Source organism: Podarcis cretensis (assembly GCF_951804945.1).
Source record: "Podarcis cretensis genome assembly, chromosome: 6".
Lineage (NCBI taxonomy): Eukaryota > Metazoa > Chordata > Lepidosauria > Squamata > Lacertidae > Podarcis > Podarcis cretensis.
This window is the reverse complement of record NC_137175.1, coordinates 23,093,630-23,119,242: the sequence shown is the minus strand read 5'-3', so window position 1 is coordinate 23,119,242 and position 25,613 is coordinate 23,093,630. Positions and strand designations below refer to the sequence as shown.

The window sequence follows — 25,613 nt, the reverse complement described above, 5'->3', positions numbered from 1 at the left end:
GGTCCTGGGTAACGCCATCCTTCAGGCGCAGCCCATCCACCAAGCAAGCTCTAAAGAGGCTGTTGCCAAGGGAACCGTTCCAACCAACGACGGCTAGTCCCATTGAAGATAGGCGAGGGGGGAAGGACCCTTCTCCTCCGTCCCACCCCCTCGAAGAGACCAAGATCTCTAATAGGCCAACCGCTGACAATAAACGCTTGTCCTTTAAAAAACCTTATAGCCAATCAGCGTCGCTCATGGTCACTGCGTCACCGCCAACCCTGCTGCACATCCCTCCTCTCTTGTTTTTTCTTTTCTGTTTCTGTTTTTTTCCCTTTTCCGGCCTCGCGACAGGCTTGGCCTCGCCTCTCCATTGGTCGGCTGCTCAGACCCCACCCCCGATGATCGGGCCTGCGGCGCCCGGCCAATCAGCGCGGCCCGGAAGGGTGGCGGCGGCGGCGACCACAGAGCCAACAACAACAACGGCGGCGGCGGCGGCGGGCGGCAGAAGGGGCTGAGGCGGCACCAGGCCCGGGGAGGAAGGCGACGGAGTGAGGCGGAAGCGTCCACGCGGGGGGAAGCAGAGAGCGGAGGGGCTGCGTTGCCGCCATGGGGGCCGTGCTAGGGGTTTGTTCCTTGGCCAGCTGGGTAAGTACCTGAGGGGAGAAGGTCGGGTAGGCCCCGCCGGGAGGCGGCTTCCGGACTGAGGGAAGTAGGCCGCGTCGTTCCCCATCCCCTGTTTCCGAGCTCCAGTGGGTGTCGGGGTTGCCGCCGTTTCCCACAGAGGCTGAGGGGGCGGCCTCGACAGACGTTCCCAGGTGCCTTTTGCGGCTCTGGGGTTCAAAGCGAAACCTCCATGTCTAGGAACACTATATCTCTATAAATACCGCGACAAATAACTCGTTGTCCAGGTTTGGGGCCTTGCAAGAGCCCTTGCCTGATGGCTGCTGGACCTAAACGGACCTTGATGCCACATTCCGAAGCCCGTTTTACTCGCGAGTAAGCCCACTCAAGCTCACCGAGGCTTGCTTCTGTGTAGATATGCTTTCGTTTCGCCCGAACCAGGCCAATCCAGTTTCGTTTGTATAATCGTGCCTTTCTTCGCTTCAGATTTATTTATTTGAATTTGTATACCACTCTTGCTCCAAAGGGATGCGGGTGGCGCTGTGAGTTAAACCACAGAGCCTAGGACTTGCCGACCTTTTGGCGGTTCGAATCCCCACGACGGGGTGAGGTCCCGTTGCTCGGTCCTTGCTCCTGCCAACCTAGCAGTTCAAAAGCACGTCAAGGTGCAAGTAGATAAATAGGTACCACTCCGGTGGGAAGGTGAACGGCGTTTCCGTGTGCTGCTCTGGTTCGCCAGAAGCGGCTTAGTCATGCTGGCCACATGACCTGGAAGTTGTCTGTGGACAAACGCCGGCTCCCCCGGCCAATAAAGCAAGATGAGCGCCGCAACCCCAGAGTTGTCCGCGACTGGACCTAATGGTCAGGGGTCCCTTTACCTTTAAGCCCCACTCAAGCTCACTGAGTCTTGCTTCTGTGTAGATATGCTTTCGTTTCTCCCTGTTAGGACGATCCAGTTTCGTTTGTATAATCATTCCTTTCTTCACTTCAGGTTTATTTATTTATTTGGATTTGTATACCACTCTTCCTCCAAAGATGGTAGTTCGCAACATAAAGATACAAAGTTCAGCACACAAAATACATAATAATAAGAAAAACAAACCAGTAACACTTCCCCCTCCCACCAACACATTTATAAGGCCATGTAGAATGTTGGTCAGCCTAAAGATATCGTGAAGGCGCCAGACAAGCCTCCCTTCAGAGAGTATTCCATAAAGGGAGGGGGGAGCCATCCTATTCTTATATTGCCACGCTCCAGAACTCTTGTGGTGAAAAAAGGCCTCAGATGATGATCACAGGATCCAGGGCGTTTTGCAATACTGGGCTTCCCCAGTATTACAAAAATGAATGAAAACTAGTAATGGCAGGTTAACATCAAATTGGAAACAGGATGGGGTATTTGGATCTTCACTCTTGTAATATGGCAGTGGTTCTCAAACTTCTTTTTTGTGGGATACTTTAGAATTGCTTTTTTGGCATATGTTTAATATTTCTTATCTATAGCTTTAAAAAGAATAATTCTGGAAGTGGTTGCTGTCCTAAACATCTGATTTTTTTGGGGGGGGCTGTGTTTTTTAAAATTATTTTTGCCTACTGTTTGTCTTTATGGCAAGGAAGGAGAGTTCATTTGGACTGTGGTTCTCTTTCCTCTCTTCGCCAAGTCCTGTGATTTCATCTCTAGGAATGATGTTAGTTCCTAATCCAGGAAGTGCTGGCTGAGTCATAGCCTTCTCAGCACATTGACAGCTAACATTTATCCATGAGCTTTTTCCTGTGTAAGCAGGTATTACAAATCCAGTATTAGGTGACTGTCCTTTTTTTATCAACTTTCTTGGTCTGGCCCCATTTGGCTGTTTTGGATGGGTTTAGTAGATCAGCCTAAATTTTTATTAGTTTTTTTGGGGGGGAAACTAGGATCTCTACAAGCACAACTGTGGTATGTTCGAATACAGAAGGTGTGTTCATCTGCAGTAGCACTGAGGCAATTAGAATAAGCAAGCTTAATTCAGATTAAGTGATGGTAAATAGGCAGCATCTCTTTAAATAAGGGAGAGCTGTCATAGCAAATTGAACAAGGGATGATTTCATATTTTTTGTCATTAGAGAGGGCATGAAGCTTAACATTGCAGCTATAACTCCCTCCAAAGTGCATCCAAATATTAAGACTTTTTATTACATAAAAGTAAGCTTTTTTGTGCTGCCAAGTTATCAAACGTTTCATAATTCACTGAAATGATGGCATCCATTTGCAAAGCAGTTCCTTGCGCTTGAAAGAACAGAAAGTTGTATGGAGATATTCCTCTCAGAGTAGTGTAGAAATGAGTTACCCTCGCCACCACCAGTTTGAGTTGCCTATTTTTCTTTTTCCAGTAGTAGTTTGGAGTTAGTCCCTATCAAGAGAGAGTAATGTGCATATGTGCAAGGTATTGTGTTCCTTTGTTTTCAGGCATGAGTAAATGGAGTGTGCAGTGTGTGTGTGCATGAACCTGAGGCATGAGTCGTGGGCATGTGCAACTAACAATAAACATGCAGTACAATAGTTTTACAGCATCCACTTCATTGATTCTTAAAGTGGCTGCTGGGATATTCCAATGTACCTGTGAGAACTGATAACATGCCACTAGAAATAAGTTTACTCAAAAGCTGCTGTAAGACGAAGGCACTCATCTGTTCAGGTAGCAACCCATAGTGTATCTGCATGGTTCACTGGTCTGCCTTTGCTTATTTCCAGCCAGCTTTCCACTAGGAGTAGAATTAGCAATAAAATATACGTTAAGCAGCACATTCAAGAATAAAACAAGATGGATAAACTATAATCAACAATTTAAATTGGAACTAGCTGTTGCTTTTTTCCTCTTAAATCAGCCAAAAAGGCTGCCAGACATTGACTGTTCTTTTTACGAAACATGAGGCTTAAAGCGCTTGTTTGTGGATGTACCAGTTTGAGTTTTCTTTATTTTCTTGTGACTGCACAGATATATAACTTGTTATAAAATATTTTAAAATATTTCAATTTTATTTTTGTATGGCTCTAAGTTTTCTACAAATCATCTAGTTAGGGGTGCTCCTTGATCCAGTGTGCAGATGGGGTCAGTAGCAAAGGGCACCATTTTTTTAGCTCTGGCTGGTTCCCCAACTACAACGCTATCTGACAAAGCTACAGTTTGAAAAGCCATTTTAAATTTAGAGAATCGTTTATCCGTAGAGAAATAGCACAAACCATTCTGAAAATCTGTCAGCCATTAAGGAACATGTTGTGGTTTATGATTATTTTACGTACACAATTTGGACATAGTGCTAAACCATATACTCTTTCTCTTTCTAAAAACTAACTAGACTGGTTTATAAGGTGGTGATAGATTCATGGTATTGATAGATTTAGTGGGACGCAGGTGGCTCTGTGGTCTAAACCACCAAACCTCTTGGACTTAGGATCGGAAAGTCGGCAGTTCAAATCCCCATGACAGGGTGAACTACCTTTGCTCTGTCCCAGCTCCTGCCAACCTAGCAGTTTGAAAGCACTTCAGTGCAAGTATATAAATAGGTACCACTGTGGTGGGAAGGTAAGTGGCATTTCCGTTGCGCCAGAAGCGGTTTCGTCATGCTAGCCACATGACCCGGAAAGCTGTCTGTGGTCAAACACCGGCTCCCTGGGCCTGAAAGCAAGATGAGGGCCACAACCCCATAGTTGCCTTTAACTGGGCTTAACTGTCCATGGGTCCTTTACCTTTTAGATTCATGTGACTCTATACACAGTATGTACTTCATATGTAGGAGTTAATACTTAAGATAATATTTTCATTTCCATTCTACAGATACCATGTTTGTGCAGCGGTGCATCATGTTTGCTGTGTCGCTGTTGTCCCAACAGCAAGAACTCCACGGTGACTCGACTTATTTATGCCTTCTTGCTTCTACTAAGTACTATTGTTGCCTGTATCATGCTGGCACCAGGAATGGAAATGCAGCTGAAAAAGGTACTGAGACTTTTTGTGGTGTGTGTTTGTAACACAAGTCATGGTGCACAGATTCACCTACATATCATATGGCATGCAACAGAGACTGAAATAAGAGATGATAGTATTTTCATTAGACTCTTGCTGTAAGAAGGGAAGGGCAAGTGGATTGTTTGACTGGACTCATATTCCAGTGTCCTATCTCAGCTAATATCGGAAGAATGTTCCATGTATAAGCTGAAGATCTTTAGATTTATTTTGCTAAGCTTCAGTTAGCCGCCTTATGCAATCTCTCTTCAAATGCTATTTCACTAGGATTCTCTGGTTTGCTGCAATAGTAGTCTTTCCCTGCTTAGGTGTGTACCTCTTTTGCATGTTGGTGGTTGGGGCTCTGGGGCCTTCAGCTGATCCTACTTTATTCTGTTCAATTAAAGATGAGTTTGTGTTATGTCACTGCATTAAAATCATACGAGTTGGAATGGTCACCTAGTCCAACACCTTGCAATGCAGGAATCCCAACTAAAGCATCCATGACTTATGGACATCCAACCTCTGCTTTAAAACCTTCAATGAAGGAGAGTCCACAACCTCCTGAGGGGTTATGAAACTTCTAGTCTGTCTGCCATAACACAGGGTGATTTAAGTATAGTTTGTGGGCTTTATGAAGCCCCAAAATACTATAAAGTGGGCCACCCATTTGGTAGTGCAAAGAGAACATCAGCTTTCATTTTTCATCAGCATTTCAAATCTTGTTGAGCAATGGAAGCATATGCCAAAAGTTCAGTAAAATGGTGTGTTGTTATTATTTTGTAAGGTGCCTTCAAGGTCTGCTTCAGCTGAGAAAAATCTTGGGATTTGTTGCTCTCTTCTTTCAGGTGCCTGGATTTTGTGATAAGGTGGTTCACTGTGAAGAATTGGTTGGATACAGAGCAGTCTACCGAGTCAGTTTTGCCATGGCGGTGTTTTTCTTTCTCTTCTCACTAATCATGATACAAGTGAAATCAAGTAAAGATCCAAGGGCTTCTGTACATAATGGGTAGGTTGGGAATGTGGACTTGTCTCTTCTTTCCTCTGCCCAGAGCATTAAACTCATAAGCACAGAAAATGGCCAAGTGAATATGTTCATGTTTTACTGAGTGGGAGCTAGTGCCCCCGTGAGGCAAAATAGAGGTATAACCAGTAGCTTCTACTTTAAAAAAAAGATACTCATAGACTAACAGCAAAGTCCAGTTAAATATATTCTAGCATTTGTGGGGCAGGGTGGGCTTTATGTTCACTGGATACTAGGCATTAAGTGGGCAGCTTTGATGGGGCTTCCCTTTGAGATGTTAACCTAACACTTCCATTTGGGGCTCATCAGTCCTTGGCTCCTGGGTGCTTCCCCATTCTCTTGTGAGATGGAGCAGGCAGGCCTTGGTTCTCACCCCTAGGTTAGGGTCTCTAGGAAGGGATCACCAGGGGGTTATTTACCAGGAGCAGGTGAAACGTACAGTGTCTAAAAAGACAATATGTCATGAATATCTTGAAGTAGACATGGGGCTTCCTTTTAGCTAAGTGAGATTAAGATTGCAACCCAAGTAACTATGCAGGCATATACGTGACCACCTATCTTTATAATACTTTGGCACACCCCTTAAAGGTGCTTGACTTTGTTAGCTTAAGAGAAATTATTCTAATCAGTGTTCTGTTTTTTAAAAAACAGGTTTTGGTTCTTCAAAATAGCTGCCATTGTTGGCATCATGGTTGGAGCATTTTACATTCCAGAAGGACCTTTCACAACAGGCAAGCATTGATGGATGAGGAAATAGAATTTCCCTTAGCTGTTGCTATTAAGTGAAGCATTTGGTATTCAATAAAGTGTCTTATTAAGTGTTGATTCAGTTGTGCTCATGCCTCGGGGGGGGAGGGGTGACATATGAATTCCTTAGAGTAGTCGCAACTATGGTGGCAGCTCGTATTTTACTGAACTGTTCTTTTTAAAAGAATTGGATTCATGAAGAGCTGGAGCTTATTAAATGCAAAAGTTTTTAGGAGCATATACGTTTGCCCACTCACTTAGCAGATAAAGGGCTGGATTCACCTAATGAGCTCTGTAAGCCGAAGTTTACACAACAGGACTTTCCTCCTTTTGCCCTGTGTACCCCTGTTACCCAAAAGTGACTCGGGGGGGGGGGGGGGTCAGGAGAACACCAAGAATAGTGTACAGAGGACAGAAAGCGGGGATGGTTCTGTCTGGTAAGCTGAAATGCTTGTGGGGAGGAAACATTCATCATAGCAAGATGCGAATTCCACCCAAAGGCTCTATAACTTCCTTTAAATATATTTAGCCAGAGGTTGTCAAAAGTTAAGAGGCTGATTATAACATTCTCCTTTTCTTTCTAGCATTGTTTGCTATTGGCACTTGTGGCGCCTTCTGCTTCATTTTAATCCAGCTGGTACTGCTTGTTGATTTTGCGCACTCTTGGAATGAATCCTGGGTTGAACGAATGGAAGAAGGAAACTCAAAATGCTGGTATGCTGGTAAGTGCCGTTTAACTAGTGAGTAGCAAAAATCAGCAAGAGGCAAGAAGTTTAGTATGAAACTGTGTTTATTGGCCAGCGTGTCAGCATTGTTGATAAAAGAATTTCGGGCCCAGTGAAAGAAATGGGATCCACACAACATCTGCTAAACATTGTTGCTTAAATGCTATCACTGTAGCAAGGTGTGTGTTGGGTGTTGCATAAGAAGTTGTGACATTCGGAATGAAGGATATGTCATTTAAATCTTAACTTTGCCAACGTCTTGCCTGCCTCTGAGCAAATAAGGTAACTGCTCTTCTTTCATTATGGAGGAAATATGTGAGATGTTGGTGTGATTGTATAGCACTTTTGAATACTAAATGTGTTGTGAAGGCAGCCATATAAGCTAAGAAAATGCTTTATAACTAATTTGTGGTATTATATTATGCAAGCCCTGCGGAATGTCAGTATTTCCCATGGAGGAGAGGGATAATATTTTCCTATTTGAAACAGAGTCTTAATCGGTGTTCTGATAATCTTTTGAAAAACTGCATTGTAATTTAACAATTGAACATTGAAATGTGCTTTTCCTTTAGCTCTGTTGGCATGTACTGGCCTTTTCTACACCCTGTCCTTTATTGCCGTTGTGCTCTTCTATGTCTTCTACACAAAACCTGATGCCTGTACTGAGAACAAGTTTTTCATCAGTTTTAATATGCTTGTCTGCATTGCTGTGTCAATCACATCAGTTCTTCCAAAAGTCCAGGTATGATGAATTCTGCATTGGATTATTCTGAGGGATATAGGTTAGGATGACTTATTCGGGCTTGTATAAATATCCTTAGTTAGATGTGGTTTTTATCTTGCAAACACTCAGGAGGAGTAGGTGAGTGTGTGGAGCAAAACAGACTATAAACCCTTTGGTAAAGCTGTATAACACTTGCTGATATTGCTGGAGGGAATGGTGGTCATGTAATGTACTCTTTTGGTGCCACTGAACTACAACTAGTTGAGGATCAGTATAATGTTTAGCTGATTGCATTGAGACGCAACATGACAGCAGACATTTTATTCGAGGGCTGGGGAACACAACTAGCAAGATTGCATAGTCATTCATAGAAGAGTTGCTTGCAAGAAGCAGTTTTGGATATTGAAAGAATAGTCTGGAGGCTGTACTAAAATACATGAAATAATATATGTGGGTAGGGGTGGCATGAGAAAAGTAACTCTTGCCCATGGAAACTGAAATATTTCTCATCAGTTTCCCAAGTAGTTCTTGTGCCTCTACTCATGCTTCATATTCCCCTCTGTACAGAAGCCTTAAGTTGTAGTGAAAGTGAAATCTTTCCAGTCAAGGCTAACCAACATGGAGTTAAACAAAAAAGCGATCTACATGGTTCAGGTACAGTTCAGTTATATAAAATTTGCTTGTCTCAAACAGGAACACCAGCCTCGTTCTGGCCTTCTCCAGTCTTCTATCATTACTCTCTACACGATGTACCTCACTTGGTCAGCCATGTCCAATGAACCTGGTAAGCTTTCATAAGTGCAGATAATTGTGCCTTCAAAACAATAATGGTAGTGGAGACAGTTGCGAAGGAATAAAAATATACTGAATCTTTGAGTGTATTAGGAATTGGAACCCTGCAGGCTTCTAAGAGATGCACAGTTTGGTTAAGTATGAAGGCAATAAATAATCTCTTGTCCGGCTACTTCACATCTGGAAATTTTATATACTTTGTGAGTTCATGATGGGGGAAGAATTAGATCGAATTCCAAGTTTTTTGTAGAGCATTTTCACTATGACAGGCAAAGAGATTCTGGGTTTATTACCAGGCTATAAACTCTCCTGAGAGTGAGCACTATTTTATAAATCTGTGGAATTTATTTTCCAGAACGCATCTGTAACCCAAGTCTTCTGAACATCATCAGCCAGATAGCTGCTCCTACTTCCATCCCAGCAAATGTAACTGCTGTTGTACCTGTTGTTCCTACACCTGGACCACAAAAGCTGCAGTGGTGGGATGCACAGAGCGTTGTTGGACTTACAGTCTTCGTACTTTGTCTCTTGTATTCCAGGTAACATTTGATCTCTGTAGTTTCAAAACTTCAGGCAGATTTTTGAGAATCGCATCTTAGGTTTAGGCGTAATGAACAGGTAGCTGCTGTGTTTTGAATCAAGGTAAACATTAACTAGACTTCAACTGTAACGGAATTCCATGAATTTTTATCTCTTCCCAGCATGGCTGGTGGTCAAGAAAGTTGGGAGTTGTAGTCCATCCATTTCTAAAGGGCCATAGTTTTCCCACCTGTTCTAAGGATTTTTAATGTATTTTTTACACTTGTAATTCATTCCTCCTCCCAGAGTTGAAAGCAGCGGTCTCGTTTCCAATCAGCTTACGTAGCCAGGTCTACTTAGCATCTGCGGTAGAATTGCATTACATACTTATAGACTCAGGTGTTCTTGGGCTAAACAATTTACTGGTAGATTTCAATTTTCTTATTCAATCTGAAACATTGAACACCCTCTTCCTTGAACTGTTTTGCAGTATCCGATCTTCCAACAATAGTCAAGTGAACAAACTGACTCTGTCGACAAGTGACAGCGTCATTTTGGATGATACTACCGGAACTGGTAGCGATGTAGAAGATGGAGAAATTCGCCGGGTCCCGGATAATGAAAAGGATGGTGTCCAGTACAGTTATGCCTTCTTCCACTTCATGCTGTTCCTTGCCTCCCTGTATATCATGATGACTCTTACTAATTGGTACAGGTAAGAATAGCCTAGTGGAGATTTAATCAGATAGTATAATATTTTTGCTGACAAGTACAGTGAGATTACCATAATCTCAAATATTAACTACTATTTTTAAATTTACTTTCTTAAAAAATGGGAACCTAGGAATCTGCCTTATACCAAGTTGGACATTAGTCCATGTTGCTCAGTATTGTGCACACTGACTGGCAGCATCTTGCCAGGCTTTCAGATTGTCTTTCCCAGCCTTGCCTAGAGATGCAAGGGAAACTCTCTGATCTTCCACAATTACTGAATAATAGTATTCTTTGACTGCTTTAATGCCGAGAGCTTTACATGCATTCTCTGTAATCTTGCGACAGCTTTATAATGAAAGTCAGTTACTTCCATGTGTGTCTGGCTTACCTAAAGTCACCCTGTGAGTAAAGCCAGAAGCTTCCAGCTCTCAATGTGATTTAATATGCTGCTCCTAATTATGTATCAAAATTGTAGGACTTGCGTCTCTATAAAGTAGGATGGGTACTTGGTGTATCTGAGCCCTTTTTATTGTTCATAGTTAAAGATGGTTATCTGACTGTAATGAATTCTTACGTATCTAATGAAGTATATTAGTAGTCTCGTTTCCCAGCCTTGCTGATTGAATTAAAAGAATTATCACTGTCTCTAGAATGCCTGAGTGTACAATAAATATGCGCATAGCCAAATTAAGTTTGAAATCAAGGTAGTGGCATAGTACCTGCTTCAGTCTGTATGACATATCGTCATACAGCTGAATCTCTTTTTGTTTTTCCTGTTAATATTCCAGCTCTATTAACTCATTAAGCCAGATAGTTCTCTTATGCTTCAAACTGCATGACATCTCATCAACTGCTATCCCACTCGGGCATTGACAGGAAGAAACAGTTGCTTTCATGGGACTTACTTCTGAGTAGACATTGTTACAATGCTCCTGTTAGTCACCCTAACCCCTAGTTTCTTGCATGAATAAAATAGGCTCTAAGTTATGGCTTAATTCATTTTTACCATTTATTCATTCCACAGCCCTGATGCCGAATTCAAAACTCTGACAAGCAAGTGGCCAGCTGTCTGGGTGAAGATCTCCTCCAGCTGGGTTTGTCTCCTCCTCTATCTGTGGACCTTAGTGGCACCTCTTGTCCTTCCTAATCGGGACTTCAATTAAACGATAATTTCTCTGAAAGCATAGAAACATGAAGTTCCTCTCTGCTGAAAGCCAAATGGTCTGTATTGCTTCTTGGAGCCAAGGCTCCAGCCATTTCTCCTGCAACATATACAGATGAATAGAAAGCTGCTAACTTGTATAATGCTTGATACAAAAAGCTAAGCTCTGTACATTTTGATATGTTTAAATGAAAGCTAGCTTTACCATTAGTCTACTACAGCTGTGCTGTTCGATACCGTAAAAAAGCCAGTAGTATAAACAACCGAGTTGAAAGAAAAATTGCTTGAGCTTAAAGTAATATATTTTAAAGTTATTCTAATGCTTCAATATATGGAAGTGAAAGCCATACTGCAGGTGTACATTCCACTTCAAGAAAACATGTTTAAATGGCATTTTAACATACAGAATCTGTTTTTCTCAATGGAGCAGCATGCTATGTAGTATGGGAAGTTCAAATAAGCAATTTTTGGATCACTGTAGAAGACCAATTTTATAGAAAAGTTCTACTGAACTTTAGTATTTGTCAGTTAATTCCAAATGAAGTATCTACTGTGCTTTAATTAAATTATATTAAAATAATTTGAAGTGCTTTTTTCTCTAATATTTGTGATGTGAGTAAAAGCCAGTGCATCATTTTGTCAATCTTGGCATTTGCACTATAAACATGTTTGATTAAAATTACCTGTTCAGTGTCTCTTTATTTTGGGCAGAGGTATGAAAAATCCTGTGTATCTTTGCAAACCACAGTTCAGAGAAATCAATTCATGTCTGGAAATTGGGGTAATGAGCACCACAGAATGGAAGATCAGTTGTTCTCTCCCTGAGCCGCTTTTTAAAAAATTAATCCAAACCTCCCCCCCCCCCCCACTTCACATACCTTGATGGCTTTAGAAGGCAGTCAAATCCCATTGTGTTACTGATACACTTGGAATTTACAATGGACTTAACAAGGAAGCAAATATTGTCTTGAAATAATGATGAAAATAATGAAATATTGTCTTAAGGTAGATGGTTTAATATCCACTCATGCATAAAGTTACAATTAAACTATTCCTTTTATAAAATGCAATATAAAAATAAATTCTCACAGGTGTATACTGTAACCAAACACCTGACTTCTACATACAGCAAAAGGCAAAACAAATACTGAAACAATTTACTTAGCAAAATGCCAAAACTGGCTGACGGAACAGTAGAAATAAAGCACCTCAACTACTATTCTGGAAAAAACCTCAAAAATTTTAATAGTGCCTGTCAAGCCCACTGTATAAATTCAAGTATCTTTCATTTTCTGTTAGACTTAAAGGCAATTTGACAGTTGTGGTAGGTTACCAATGTCTCTTTCTTAAGGCCTGGTACTGTTTCAATACAACCAAATAATTTATTAAATAATGGTCGAGGATACATTAGATATATTAGCTGCTAATATCTCTACTTGAAAAATTAGTGCATTAGTATAAACATAATACCTGAACTTTCTGTAACACTATACTAGCTGTTTAATTTGCCCCAAACTTAGAGGGACAGTTTAAATTAAAAGATGAGTTTAGATCTTTTTCTGCACAATAATGAACTTCATCATTCAGTATCACATGTTTTCACACTTCTTACATGCACAGGAGCTACCTGTGACTGCCAGAAGAAATATTTACATCTAGTATATCCATTTCAGAACACTTGTAAAAAGCCTTGAGTAATAATAATAAAACCTGTTTCAAATGCCTATGATGGCCTATTTTGATAACATACCACATAGTATAATCAATGGGGCCTCTAGTTCAAGCACACAAAATTGCTTCATCTTTTGGCAATACAGAGGCAGATGGTTATGCCTTTTTTTTTTTTTTAATGTGAGGGGAAATACAAGTTTGGCACTGACAATACAAAAAGTCCACCAGCTGAAAACCTTATATTTACAATCAGCACCAGTTTCTGGTCTGTAGTTGGCACTTAGTAAAAGCCTCCGCAAATAGCTCCAACCATCTAGTTGAAAGTGCTAAAAGATGAGGTGGTAATAAGTGTTGACCTGCCTCCCTCTAAACATGAAACAGTCAATTCAATCTCTACAAAGGTTTCAGGCTGAAGTGCTGGATGTCACAAATATCTAAGTTAATCCACAACTCAAGACTATGAAAGAAGAGGAAGTTGCGTACATAACTCCAAGACCAAACACACACGAGATAAGCCACGAATAAAAGGAAGACATAAAGCACTAATGCACATTAACAAGGACAACCATGAAGGACGGACGGAAAGTGACCTTTGTAAAAGGAAGCCAATTTAGCACTGAGGTCCAACTGATAACATCCCCCCCCTCCACACACACACTGAACGGAAAATAGTTACATTTACAAAACAGAAATTGTGCTTGTAAAATACCCTGTCCATTTGGTTTACAGAGACTCGGAAATAAACACGTCTAAACACGCACCCTTGCTTTGCTGAACAGACATCTACAACTATGACAGTTTCTGTATTACACCCCCCCAAGACCTATGGTAATAGAATTCTATAACTAAGGCAGGGTATTAACTGGCAGCTAAGCTAATAAGCAGAATTACCTGTCCCTTTCAGTTGGTCCTGGTACAAATTCAAGTATGGGCATAAAAACGGTGTACAGATTCTTTAATGCTTTCTATTAGGCAGAGTGAACATGTGCTTTCATTGATTTCAGTGGTTTTAAGGATACCCACTGCATTTGCAAACCCTGTCTGCAAGATTCAAGTCTAAGGTTTGCATCTCAGTGGCAACACACCCCCTACAAGAGAAGAGAATATGTTTATATGTGGAAATAACTGAATAACGACAGCGATAATCAGAGCATGTCAAACCAAAGTGTATCAGAATGGCAGCCCGACATTTACTCCTAGAAACTAGCCTGCCGTAAAACAACTACCATTATATCACACAACCAATATAATTTCTTGCTTCTCTAGGGAAAGTCAGTATAATGCATTATGACACTTCCGCTTTGTCAAAACTGTTGGCCATTTTAGCTCTTTTCAGCCTGAGAAAGTCTAGCACTTTGACCCTAAACTTGCTCATTTGGAAGCAGGTCTCATTAATTTCAGAGCAGCTTACTTCCAAATAATTGTGCTTAAAACCTTGGCATTGGCAACGTTCCTTAAGTCACATGACACATTTAATCGTAGGAGATGCGGCTGTTTGCAAAGGGTCAAGAAACCACAACGTTTACGGTGCCTCAAAACTGCACCCTTCTCCTGGATTGCGGTAGAACTTCACCTAGCTCCATAGCTTCCCCTTTTTAATTTGCTTTGGTTCCAATGTAAAATGCCTCCCTCAGCTGTCTCTACCCCTAGGCTACAGTCTACCTAAGAACAAGGCAGAGTTCAGAATCCCTTTGTAAACAGGAAGGTGACCTTTTGGAAGCTTTAACTGCTATGTTAATAGCAGGAATAGAGTTGCGTTTTCAAGCTTCGCAAAGAGTCATCACATTGCTTCTCATCAATCTCCCCAGTCAATAGTGGGTCAAGAGGAGAAGAGTCATTGGAGGGAGCCAGAAGAGAAGCATCATACAGGAAGTCATCCTCTGAGGCCAGCAGCAGCTCATTCCAGGCAGAGATATCCAGTTTCCCTGCAGTGCCCCCATATTCTTCAGGTAGGATCCATGGTGGAAGGTTGTGGTGAAGAGAGCGCAAGTCTGACCCATGAAGAAAAAACTGAAAAAGAAAAACCCAGAAGTTTCAACAATACGGGTTCACTATTCTTGAAATAATAATGTAACACTCTGATATAGTATTCTTGAAATAATAATGTGATACCTCAATTTCAAGAAATTCAGAGTATAATTCACATTGTGTATCCAAATAACTGTGGCAACAAGAGACCAGGCTGATCCTAATATTAAATTGTGACCCACCCTGCTGGTGAATGGCAGGAAACAAATTTACCATATTGAGCTCCCGTTACTCAGTCCCTGCTCCTGCCCACCTAGCAGTTTGAAAGCCCGTCAAAGTGCAAGTAGATAAATAGGTACTGCTCCGGTGGGAAGGTAAATGGTGTTTCTCTGGTGCGTAACCCCAGAGTCGTCCACGACTGGACCTAACAGTCAGGGGTACCTTTACCTTTACCCACCTGGTTGCAACAGCCACTACTCCTCTGCCATTGTAAGCTGTGCAAGGTGGGAGAAGATAAGAGGAGGCCCCTTCCAGCTATGCCAAGTAGAATTCCATTGGTCACAATTACACTACAGATATATGCAACTTGCTAGTCTGACCTCTATGAATGAACAACAGCCTGTCTGCAACATTAGCCACTTTCGTTGCGTCTTTTGGACTGTAAGCCTTTGGGGCAAGGGTTGTCTTGTGTTTACTGATGTTATGTAAGCTGCTCTGGCAGCATTTTCAGCTGACAAGCAAGATTAAAATGCTTTAAATGAATGAATGAATAAAAATAGCCACTTACCCGATTTGCTATTTTCTCTTTCAGAAAGGGTTTGATGATGGCAAAAATGCCCTTGAATATTCGAGGTTCATTTATAATATTGACAGCTTTTATTCTAATAGGAAAGCCATCCTAAAAAAACAACAACACAATACCAGTCAGGTTTATAAATACTGGTTACTTTATGAATAGCTTTTACCAGTTTTCAAAAACACACACTTAATTTACTGATGTATGAACTCACAATGGAACAAAAATAGCTCCTTACAAAAGATCTGTAGGCAGCAGGCACATTTGTGAAGATTCAATTTTTTTATTTTTATATATCTTTGTGAAGATTATAGAACAAATGTGTGCTGTTCATTCTTCCCACCACAAGGTAACACTTTAAAGTACACACACGTCTTATCCAAGGTGAAATATAATATTTTAAGATAAGATACCGATTACTCGAACCTTCATAAGGATCTCTTATAATTAAAATCCAGGTTTCTTTCAATTGAAAATGAAGACTGTTTCAAAGCTAAACTATGCTCACAAAGATATTCCACTCCTTTGTTGAAACCCACCCATTTCCATAAGCACCTGTGTCAAATGAAATGGCTTTTAATATTTGTTGGTTATATAATTATTTTTTCCCCTTTATAGATTCAGATCTTACCTGAAGAATTCCGATCACTTTTTTGCCTATAAATGGACCAAAATGAGATGCCTTAGACAAGCTGACTCCTTTGTAGTCTGCAAGGATAACAATTCCATTCACCTGGGTCTCTTCAGACTGAATGAGCTTTTCTAATGTTAAGTATATGGCACGAATATTTTCAGTAATTGGGTAGTTACTTGGGATCCATCTGTCTATGGTTATAAGACAGAGATGATAAGTTGCAAAGCTGAATAAACCAACAGTACATTTCAAAACTGAATTTTCTATTTGTCTTATAATGGTTAATCATCCTTTAAAAGTCTCTGTCCTAATTCACATTAGTTCTTCATTAAATAAAACCTGCAGATGCTTCAAGAAGCTGATCTTTTTGTATGCTTTGTGCTTGGACTTCTGGAGCAAAACAGGACATATATTTAAGGACAGGTGATGTTCATTTTCCTTGGGGGAAAATGATGTATTATTCAGTATGGGGAAAGGTAGAACAGTATGGGTAGAACAAAATCTCAAGGATGTGTAACAATAAAGATTTTAATGCTCCAACCTATTTCAAAATACAGTTGTTGATTATTCAGTTGGTTATACAGCAGCCTCAAGAACAAAACTTTGCGCTTTTTTAAGTGCCTCTCTTAAAGAACTGTGTTTCAAAACACCATGTGATAATAAAATATTTATGTTTGTGTATCCTCATGATTTCATCTCTCTCCCACCCACCCAATTACCATTAATGGTATTTTTTGATTTCTCAAATTCCATGCAAACAATTTTAAAATAAAAATGTAATACTGAGTGAATATAGATACTGGAGCAAGACAAACTTAATATATATATACCCACTACTAACTTTTGTTGATATCTAATTATATCCCTCTCAGTACTAAAGGAGAAAGGTGAGTTTGAGCCATGAGGCAAGGGGGTAGGACATTTTATTATTTATATCATTTGTTTATTGCATAAAGTTTATACACAGCTTGCGTGTAAAAAAACCAAAAAACCTCAAAACAGTTTACAAAAGGATAAATCAATAAAATCAAGAACAATTCACAACAATAATTTAAAACATACCAAAGTTAAAATACTTAAACAGATTAAAATTATTTCACCTAGCTAGGTTTATCAAAACAATAATGCTTTTTTGCAGGCACCCAAAAGAGCACAGTGATCTCAACAAGCCGGGAGTTCCAAAATTGCTTGCCTGGTTTTCTCTCTCTGGGCTGTCACCATGCATGGTGTTGGCCAAAGGTCAGGACAAGATGACTGGAGGTTTAAATTACTAAGAGGCCAAATTGTCAGCCTCGATCCATAAAACTGTCGCCACCACATCTTTTCTCCAATGTCAATGAATTGGACCCAAAACATAACAGCAGTAGATTAACCAATCAGGGACAAATAAATCCCAGCTACTTTCTTCAGCAGTACACTGTCCAAACCATTCCATTAGAGATCAAAAATATCATACTCCTTTATGGTCTGTTTAAGGCAGGCCTACTCAAAATCGAGTTTCTTTCAAAGATATGTCTGCACCAGTGTTTTAGCTCACAACTGTAATTTGAAATATTTTTGGTGATTTCCTCAATGATAATATATGCCTGAAAATACTATATGTATGTATTGAGGGTGTTTGTTTTTGTTAGCTGATATATTATGTTACAACATACTATATTAGCATTGAAAACATATTCTGTCTCCTATGTACAATTCAGATTTAAGTAACAATTTAAAGTGTTATTTTAAAAGACTGGTGTAACAAGAAGAAAAAGTAAATATTTATGGAAAGCCAGGAAGGAACAAAAGGAAATGTAGGATTTTAGCCTTCTAGAAATTATATAAGTACAACAAATAACAACAACAACATCCCATCTCCTCATACAGAAATTACAGATTAAAAAATGTGTTCTGAAAACTGAACTCCCTGAAGTACGTGAATTAATGATACAGTTCTCAAGTCATTAACTGCATTTCACTGGATTATGCAGTAATATTAGTAATAGGGGAAAGAAAGCATAAGCATCAAATGAAATATTTGTATCTTTTTTAAAAATACTAATTTGGTAGCAAGTCACAAGAAGCAATCCTAAACAGTTAACCAAAGGCAGGGGGGAGAAGTATTAAAAAAAATACCTGGGCGAATGCAAACAACATGGCGTCCTTCAGTATCTAAGTGAGAAAGCACAGTGACAAAACCAGACTCTAAGGCAGGCTTTATAGCAGACGGTTTCAGGTTAGTAAAAACCTCAGGCCAACTCCTCCTACAGCAGTGATAGTTCACAAGGAGCTGAAGTGCCCGATCATAATCAAACTTCCGGGCTCTAAGGAACCTGAGCAAGAAAGCGTCGTCTAAACATGTTCCCAGGTTAGGATAGTCTTTGCACACCATGTCTCTGAGGGCTTGAACATCTCGAAGCCGCCACTCAGGTTTTTCCTGCAGCTCTTCACGTGCCTTGGCGACAAGCTCAGCGGACAATGAGCACACATACTTTGGCTGATCTGGCAGGACCTCAATCTCTGACAGAGATCCCACAGAGGGACTTGGAATGGTGCCATCACCATTTCCTGACATTGGTTTCCTGCAAGGAAGATAAAAAACAACAAGACAATACTATGAACAAACAGCATCTAGGAAAAGTGGTCAGAAGCGTCTACCTAGTCTTCCATATAAGTCTTAAGAATTCCAAAATAAAACACCTATTTATTGGTTCTATTTGGGCTTAAGAATCACTCTGAAAGATTCTTTATAGTCAGCTCTGATTCAGAGCAATGTTTGTACAGGAATAGCTCCACCTACCCCATTGCTTATTACAAGATACTGTTAGATATCACCTACCACTTAAATTTGCATATAAGATTTCATTTCAACTTCAAGGGGAAGGGTGCTTTTCCACTAAGAAATGCAATATTCAGAAAGAGATGCAAAACTCAATTTGCACGAATGGTAAGCCAAACTACTGCTTAATGCAAACACATGAGAATGTGAACTCTTGGAGAGGAGACTGTGGCCTCAAGTCTCTTCCTCAAGAGTGTTATAGGAACCTAAGCTCATAGTTTGTCTCGTTCAGACAAAGGATGAACTGTAATCTTGTTCTTGGTTTACAATTTATAAGAACACAAGAAGAGCCTGCTGGATGAGGCCATCTAGTCCTGTTTTCACAGTAACCGACCAGATGCCTATGGGAAGCCCACAAGGAGGACCTGAGCACAGCATAACAGCATTCTTCTCATGGTTCATCTGGAGCGAGACAAAATATGAGCCTGGGTTTAGACAACACATTAAACCAAACATCCCTGATGCAAGAGAGAAAGGGAAAGCATGTGCTATTTAAGAGCAGTATCCAATGGCTACCTATGAGTATCATGCCAAAATTTATGGACAAATCTATTGTTATTGTGCTGGGGATCAAAGCTGTAACTATTCCTTGATAATGTGAAGTGTTAAAACTTGTCAAACCTAAGGTTATGAGCTGACAGGGTGGGAGGAAGACAGGTGAGGACAAAGGCAGAATTACAACTGCATGTTACAACAGTCCCTCATAAAAACACAAGACAAGCCCTGCCGGACGAAACCAAAGGTCCATGAAGTCCATTATCCGGTTTTTCATAGTAGCCAATCAGACATTTCCTGGAAGCCCACAAGCAAGGGCATGCAGGCAGCGACCCTCCAACACTGAATCCCAGAATCCAGGAGTCAAACAGAGCTATGCTTCCGCCGAGCATTTAGGTGCCATATACCTACCATAACTCACAGCCAATGACAGGTGTTTTCCTGCCCATTAATCTGACTAGCCACATATATCTAAAGAACTTGCACCTTAAAGAATCTGGGAACTGTAGCTCTCTGAGGGGTAAAAAACTACAGCCCCCGATATTCTTTTTCTTGGGGTGGGTAGGTGTTGCTGCTTTAGATGCATGGCACATCACTCCTCCCAATTTCGTACACATCAGGATAGAACCAGACCAGGGCCAGATTTAGGTTTGATGAGGCCCTAAGCTATTGAAGGTAATGGGGCCCTTTATATGTCCAGCTGTCCTTTGTCAACAACAAATTATTGTGGTTTTTTTGTGTTGAATATATGTTATATGGTAATTTATGGACCTAATAGGTCCATACACAACACAAAACACTGTTGCTGTATGTAGGTTTTACTTTGTTTTTTATCTTCTATTTTGGAAATGTACATCCAGGTTTTTCCCCTTTAATTTTTTTGGGGGCCCCCAAGAGAGTGGAGCCCTAAGCTATAGCTTGTTTAGCTTGTATGTAAATCCCGCACTGTTTAGATGTACGACGTGCCCACCGCCACCTTCTCTGAAAGCACATCTCTCCTCGCAATTTCGTACACATCAGGCTGGATCCAGGCCATGCCAGCCGCACTTCCAACCCCACCGAAGGCAAAATGAAGCGAAGAGCGACTCCCAAGCCCCATATGCATAGCTGTCAATGTTTCTCTTTTTTAAAGGGAAAATCCCTTATTCCGTTTCCCACCCCCCAATACATTTTATTGCTTTTTTGTAAAAACAACAAATAAAATAAATACTCTTACATTAAAAAAATTTTACGTCTTCTTATTTACCCTGCGCCTTATTGCGCCCGGACTTCCTTCCATCCCTTCAACGGTTTTCATGTCTCAAATCTTTTCTTACAGTTTATTTACACTCCATCCACATCACAAGATTTCCATTAATCCTGCTACAGTTTTTAAATTCTTACAATTACTCCGTATACATTCAACAAATTTACTCCAATCCTTTCGGAACTTTGCTTCTTTTTGGCTCCGAATCTTAGAAGTCAATTTCGCCAATTCTATGTATTCAAACATTTTTGTCTGCCACTCCATTAAAGTTGGGATTTCTTGGAAAATCCCTTATTCCGAACAGGATTCCGCGCAAGAAAAGGGAGAAGTTGGCACCTATGCCCATATGTTTTAATGGAACTAACGAACGTGACCCAGGTAATTGGCTGAATCGGGGCTAGTTACTCGTCTTGAATCGCCTGCCAGTTTCGTAGAGCGGCCCTTTCCCCGCTCCCACCCGAGGGAAGAAAAACTCTCCCTCCTCGCGAGTAGCCTTTGGAAGCCTCCAGTTCCCTGACGTCCAGGAGGCAGCCCAAGTCCTCGGCTGGAGCCCCGCCACCGCCCGCCAGGCCTCCCCGGGCTCCCACCTCAGGAGGGGCAGCCGGAAAGCAGACGCCGACACCTCCCTCCCTCCCGCCCTCCGGTCTCCCCGTCCCCTCACCGCAGCTCCAGCTCCACTGGAAACTGAAGGGACACTTTCCAGGAAGAAAACCCGCTCGCGACCCGGAAGCACTCGCGTGACGTCACAAACCTCGGCCCGCCTTGAATGAACCTAAGAACGCGCGGGTGGGCGGAGGGTAAATTAGGTGTGTGACTGGGCATGCGCGGAATTCCTGGAAGGCGGCGCAGTTGCGGAGCAAAGGGCCGCAGTCTGTTGGTTCGGAGCCGTAATTCCGGTTCCCGATGTATGTCAGGGCTTAGAATCCACCTTGCGCGGGGTCAGGGAGGGTAGAGGAAAGGACGGGAATCCAAGCTCTAATAAGGTAGAGTTAAAGAAGAGGTAGGGTTTTGTCTTTTTTTTTAAAAAAAGGATCGCAATTGCTTTGAAATGACCCTGCTTTCTATCTATTTATCATTTTATTTTATTTATTTTTATTTTATTCATTCTTATTTATTTTTATTTTTAAAAAAGCAGAAAAAGAAACTGGCCAAAGGGCAATTCAGGAAAGACTCCTCCAGGGCACTTTTAGTGTGTTTGCTCGTCTTTGTACTTCGCACCTTTAAAAAGTTAATTTAAGGGCAGGGTTGGATATGTTGTCCGGATTCTGCCGCAGGGCTTTGAAACATGACCTAAGGCTTTTATGTAACCGTGCAATATGCTTGGACTCAATAGGTGTTATGCAAAAGGAAGCTTCTCTTGTTACATTAAGGCTCAGTGCTTGTTTTCATTACCCCTTAAAGCATTTTTCTCCACCCCAGTTGTTTTGGACCACAACTCCAGAACATCTGGTCCATCAGATTGTGGGGTGAAACATCTGAAGTCAGTGGAAGACCTACAATTTTGGGTCCCTGAAGCTTGGGCGTAGCCAGTATTTATGTTGGGGTGGGGGCAGAACCTCAATTAGTTAAGTATTTTTATTTATTTATTTACTTGACCCACTTGGCAACGCCCATGCCCTGAAGCTTGAACTGTTATGGGGGGGGGGGCCCTTCGCAACCAGCAACAAGGTCTGAGTAGCCACTACAAAATAAAAAAATTCCTTCCAGTAGCACCTTAAAGACCAACTAAGTTAGTTCTTGGTATGAGCTTTCGTGTGCATGCACACTTCTTCAGATACACTGAAACAGAAGTCACCAGACCCTTCTATATAGTGAGAAAGTGGGGAGGGGTATTACTCAGAAGGGTGGTGGGATTCTTCAATGGGGCCGCCCCATGTCAGGTCACCACAATTTATTTCTTTTTTAAATTAACTACTACATTTCAGATTGTATTGGATTACCTCATATTACATGAAGCACATTTTAGAAAATACTCTTTTTCTGGTTTTTCCTAGCAACATATTCAAGTACAGTTTCATCATATGAGAGCTTTCCTGTGATGTCATTTTCTAGAGACAATATACATAAAGAATTTAAGCACTCTTTAGCAGAACAGCCAACTTACCGTGACATCCCACCTTTGCAACATCTGTGCTACTGACTCTCAAACGTCGGGGTTGTTGAATTATATACAACCAAAAAATAATCAGTTTGATTTTGTTAAGTGATGTGGACAGTGGATTAAGGGCCTTGAAGCTTAAGCTTCCTTAGATAGGGCTGCCATGCATCCGAAATTTCCCGGACATAGATGGTATTTTGCTGCCGGAAACAGTGTCTGGGCGGAAATTGTAGAAAATGTCTGGGAAAATCCAGACGTGTTGTAAGTGTAGAATTTGCTCTCCCGCTCCCCCCCCCAAAAGAAGAAGCAGCTCAACAATTCCCCCCCCCAAAGGGGGAAAAAATCTCAACAACTTTTGTATCTGGGTTTTCACTTTTTGAAATATGGCAATCCTACCATATAGTCATACCTTGGGTTGCTAATGTGATCCATGCAGGAGGCATGTTCGCAACCCGCAGTGTTCAAAACCTGCACTGCTGCATCTGCTCATGTGCATGACGCAATTCGGCACTTCTGCACATGCGCGTGACGTCATTTTGTGTTTCTGCGCATGCTCGAGCGCTGAAACCCAAAAGTAACCCATTCTGATACTTCCAGGTTTGGCGTGGTCCTCAACCCAAAAATGCGCAACCTGCAGCGTTTGCAGTCCGAGGTATGATGGTAGTAGATTCAGCCCTGTCTGGAGAGCATCATGGGTGGCAACGCTAGCTGTAATCTGTTCCAGTTAGTTCACTTAAAACATTTGACCAGCAGAGGGTGCCAAATGCATGTCACAAATTGAAGCAGAGCTGCAAATGTGTACAATTCTCATACAGTATACAGTGGTACCTCAGGTTAAGTACTTAATTTGTTCCGGAGGTCCGTTCTTAACCTGAAACTGTTCTTAACCTGAAGCACCACTTTAGCTAATGGGGCCTCCTGCTGCCACCACACGATTTCTATTCTCATCCTGAAGCAAAGTTCTTAATCCAAGGTACTATTTCTGGGTTAGCGGAGTCTGTAACCTGAAGCATATGCAACCTGAAGCGTATGTAACCCGAGGTACCACTGTAGACTTACTTCTTCCTGTAGGATAGATTTAAATTCGCTTTTAGGCTCATCCCAAAATACTGAATGAATGACACCATAATGGCAGGCCTAGAAGTAACCTAGAGGCCTGAAGAGCATAACGTAAAAATGGTGTTTAGTAGAGCTGGCCGATCCTCCGTTTCATTGTCTGTAACCGGTATGGCGTTCACATCACGATAACCGGTTTCAGACTTTTTGAGCTGCCGATACATTGCGGCTCCCCAGCTGCTGCCAGCTCAGCTCACTTCCTTCTCGCTGCCTGCGCTGTGATGGCGGCAGGCAGGGAGCTGCAATGTATCGGCAGCTCAATTCACCTTCGTCCAAGCAGGCAGGCTGCATCTTTCCTCTTGGGGCAGTCGGCCACTCCAGGAGGAAAGAAGCAGCCCACCAAACAGATGCATGGAGAACATGCTTTTCAGGCTCTGTGGCTTGACTGTCGCCTGCTTGCCTTCACCCGGGAGGAAAGACTGCATCTTTCCGCCCAGAGCACCTGAAAGTTGAAGCCTGCCTGCTTAGGCAAAGGCAGACACCTTTGAGGGAGGCCTAATGCATTTCCAGCTGGACGGGCGTCAAAGCATCCTTGAAACACTCAGCTGAGGAGAGGGAAGCCTCTCGCCCCCCAGCTGAGCGAAGTTCTGGTGCTGTGCTCCCCTGCATTCACTGTGGCAGGGAATCATAGAATGGCAGAACTGGAAAGGACCACGAGAGCAATTTAGTCCAACAATGCAGGAATATTTTTTTGCTCAGTGTGGGGCTCGAACCCAGAACCATGAGAATAAGAGCCCTGTGCTCTACCAGCTGAGCTATAGAAGATATTTGATGGGAGGGGGAAAACTGGCGAGATCCAGATTGATTGTTGTGGGGGTACTTTGTGGTTTTTAAAAGGAGGACTCTCAGATACACACAAACACACACATGCACTTTGCGAGGCATGCTACAGGAGAGGGGTCTTAACTGTGTTTGATGAATGCAGTGGTTACGGAATACAGCGGTACCTCAGGTTACATATACTTAAGGTAACAGACTCCGCTAACCCAGAAATAGTGCTTCAGGTTAAGAACTTTGCTTCAGGATGAGAACAGAAATTGTGCTCCAGTGGCGCGGCGACAGCAGGAGGCCTCATTAGCTAAAGTGGTGCTTCAGGTTAAGAACAATTTCAGGTTAAGTACGGACCTCCAGAATGAATTAAGTACTTAACCTGAGGTACCACTATATAGAGGGCAGAAATGCGATTGTGTGTATGTGATGGCAAACTTTTTTTTGTGGCAGCAGGTCAGCAGCACTGAGCGCTGGGGGACAGAGTCCTTTTTGGGAGTTCTCCTGATGTTCCCCGAAGGAGCAATGTGCATGATGGTCGTCTGCTAATCACACATTGACTTGTGGACCTTCTGAGTCAGCAGCCAGCAGCTCTGCTTAGTGTGGTGTGGCAAATGGTGTCCTTGAGGTCTTCTGATGCTGCCCTGGAAACCAGACAGGATCCTAAACGTTTCCAAAACATGGCAGCAGCACTCTGCAGTTTCAGACTCCTTCACTGACCGCCAAAAAGTAATCATAAACACCAGGACAGAACTGAAGCCTGACTCCGCAGAAGCGCCACCGCCTCCTCTTAAATAAACAGGAGCATTAATGGGGTTTGGCTGAGTTGCTTTGATTAATTTTTGAACTCAGGCAGACGATTTGGACTTTTTCCTTGGGTGAAATTTTATCACCAAGGTCAGCTTTCTTATATATAAAAAAACCCCTCAAAATATACTTGTAAATACATTCAAATGATCTTCTGTCTGGTTCCAAAGTAATCACATTTCATTCCATCAGTAAAGACA

General features: G+C 41.7%; 2 protein-coding genes across 4 annotated transcripts; one reads left to right on the top strand and one right to left on the bottom strand.

The window, feature by feature from the left end:
• Positions 1-427: 427 nt before the first annotated feature.
• On the top strand, positions 428-11,672 carry SERINC3 (serine incorporator 3). 3 transcript variants are annotated; one of them, XM_079979613.1, is made up of 11 exons: positions 429-627; positions 2,977-3,026; positions 4,419-4,580; positions 5,435-5,595; positions 6,262-6,341; positions 6,942-7,079; positions 7,655-7,824; positions 8,500-8,590; positions 8,954-9,137; positions 9,608-9,832; positions 10,856-11,672. In XM_079979613.1, exons 2-11 carry the CDS (start codon positions 3,018-3,020, stop codon positions 10,992-10,994), a joined length of 1,359 nt encoding a protein of 452 aa, XP_079835739.1. In that variant the 5' UTR covers positions 429-627; positions 2,977-3,017; the 3' UTR covers positions 10,995-11,672. The 3 variants fall into 3 exon arrangements, with proteins under 3 accessions (XP_079835737.1, XP_079835739.1, XP_079835738.1); XM_079979612.1 differs by having other exon boundaries at positions 2,974-3,026; XM_079979611.1 differs by lacking the exon at positions 2,977-3,026 and having other exon boundaries at positions 428-627.
• A 314-nt stretch (positions 11,673-11,986) lies between these two features.
• On the bottom strand, positions 11,987-18,643 carry TTPAL (alpha tocopherol transfer protein like). Its single transcript, XM_079979813.1, has 4 exons — positions 18,181-18,643; positions 16,060-16,253; positions 15,420-15,530; positions 11,987-14,674 (listed from the first exon to the last, which is right to left on the bottom strand). The coding sequence occupies exons 1-4, from the start codon at positions 18,617-18,619 to the stop codon at positions 14,399-14,401; spliced, it is 1,020 nt and encodes a 339-aa protein (XP_079835939.1). The 5' UTR covers positions 18,620-18,643; the 3' UTR covers positions 11,987-14,398.
• Positions 18,644-25,613: the final 6,970 nt, after the last annotated feature.

Bases quoted from the DNA above. Each gene is read 5' to 3' on its own strand.
- SERINC3 (XM_079979611.1), top strand. From the start codon at position 589: ATGGGGGCCGTGCTAGGGGTTTGTTCCTTGGCCAGCTGG. The intron at 628-4,418 runs GTAAGTACCTGA...TCCATTCTACAG, and splicing joins TTTGTTCCTTGGCCAGCTGG to ATACCATGTTTGTGCAGCGG. The intron at 7,080-7,654 runs GTAAGTGCCGTT...CTTTTCCTTTAG, and splicing joins CTCAAAATGCTGGTATGCTG to CTCTGTTGGCATGTACTGGC.
- TTPAL (XM_079979813.1), bottom strand. From the start codon at position 18,619: ATGTCAGGAAATGGTGATGGCACCATTCCAAGTCCCTCTGTGGGATCT. The intron at 15,531-16,059 runs GTAAGATCTGAA...TTGTTTTTTTAG, and splicing joins AAGTGATCGGAATTCTTCAG to GATGGCTTTCCTATTAGAAT. The intron at 14,675-15,419 runs GTAAGTGGCTAT...TTTCTTTTTCAG, and splicing joins AAGAGAAAATAGCAAATCGG to TTTTTTCTTCATGGGTCAGA.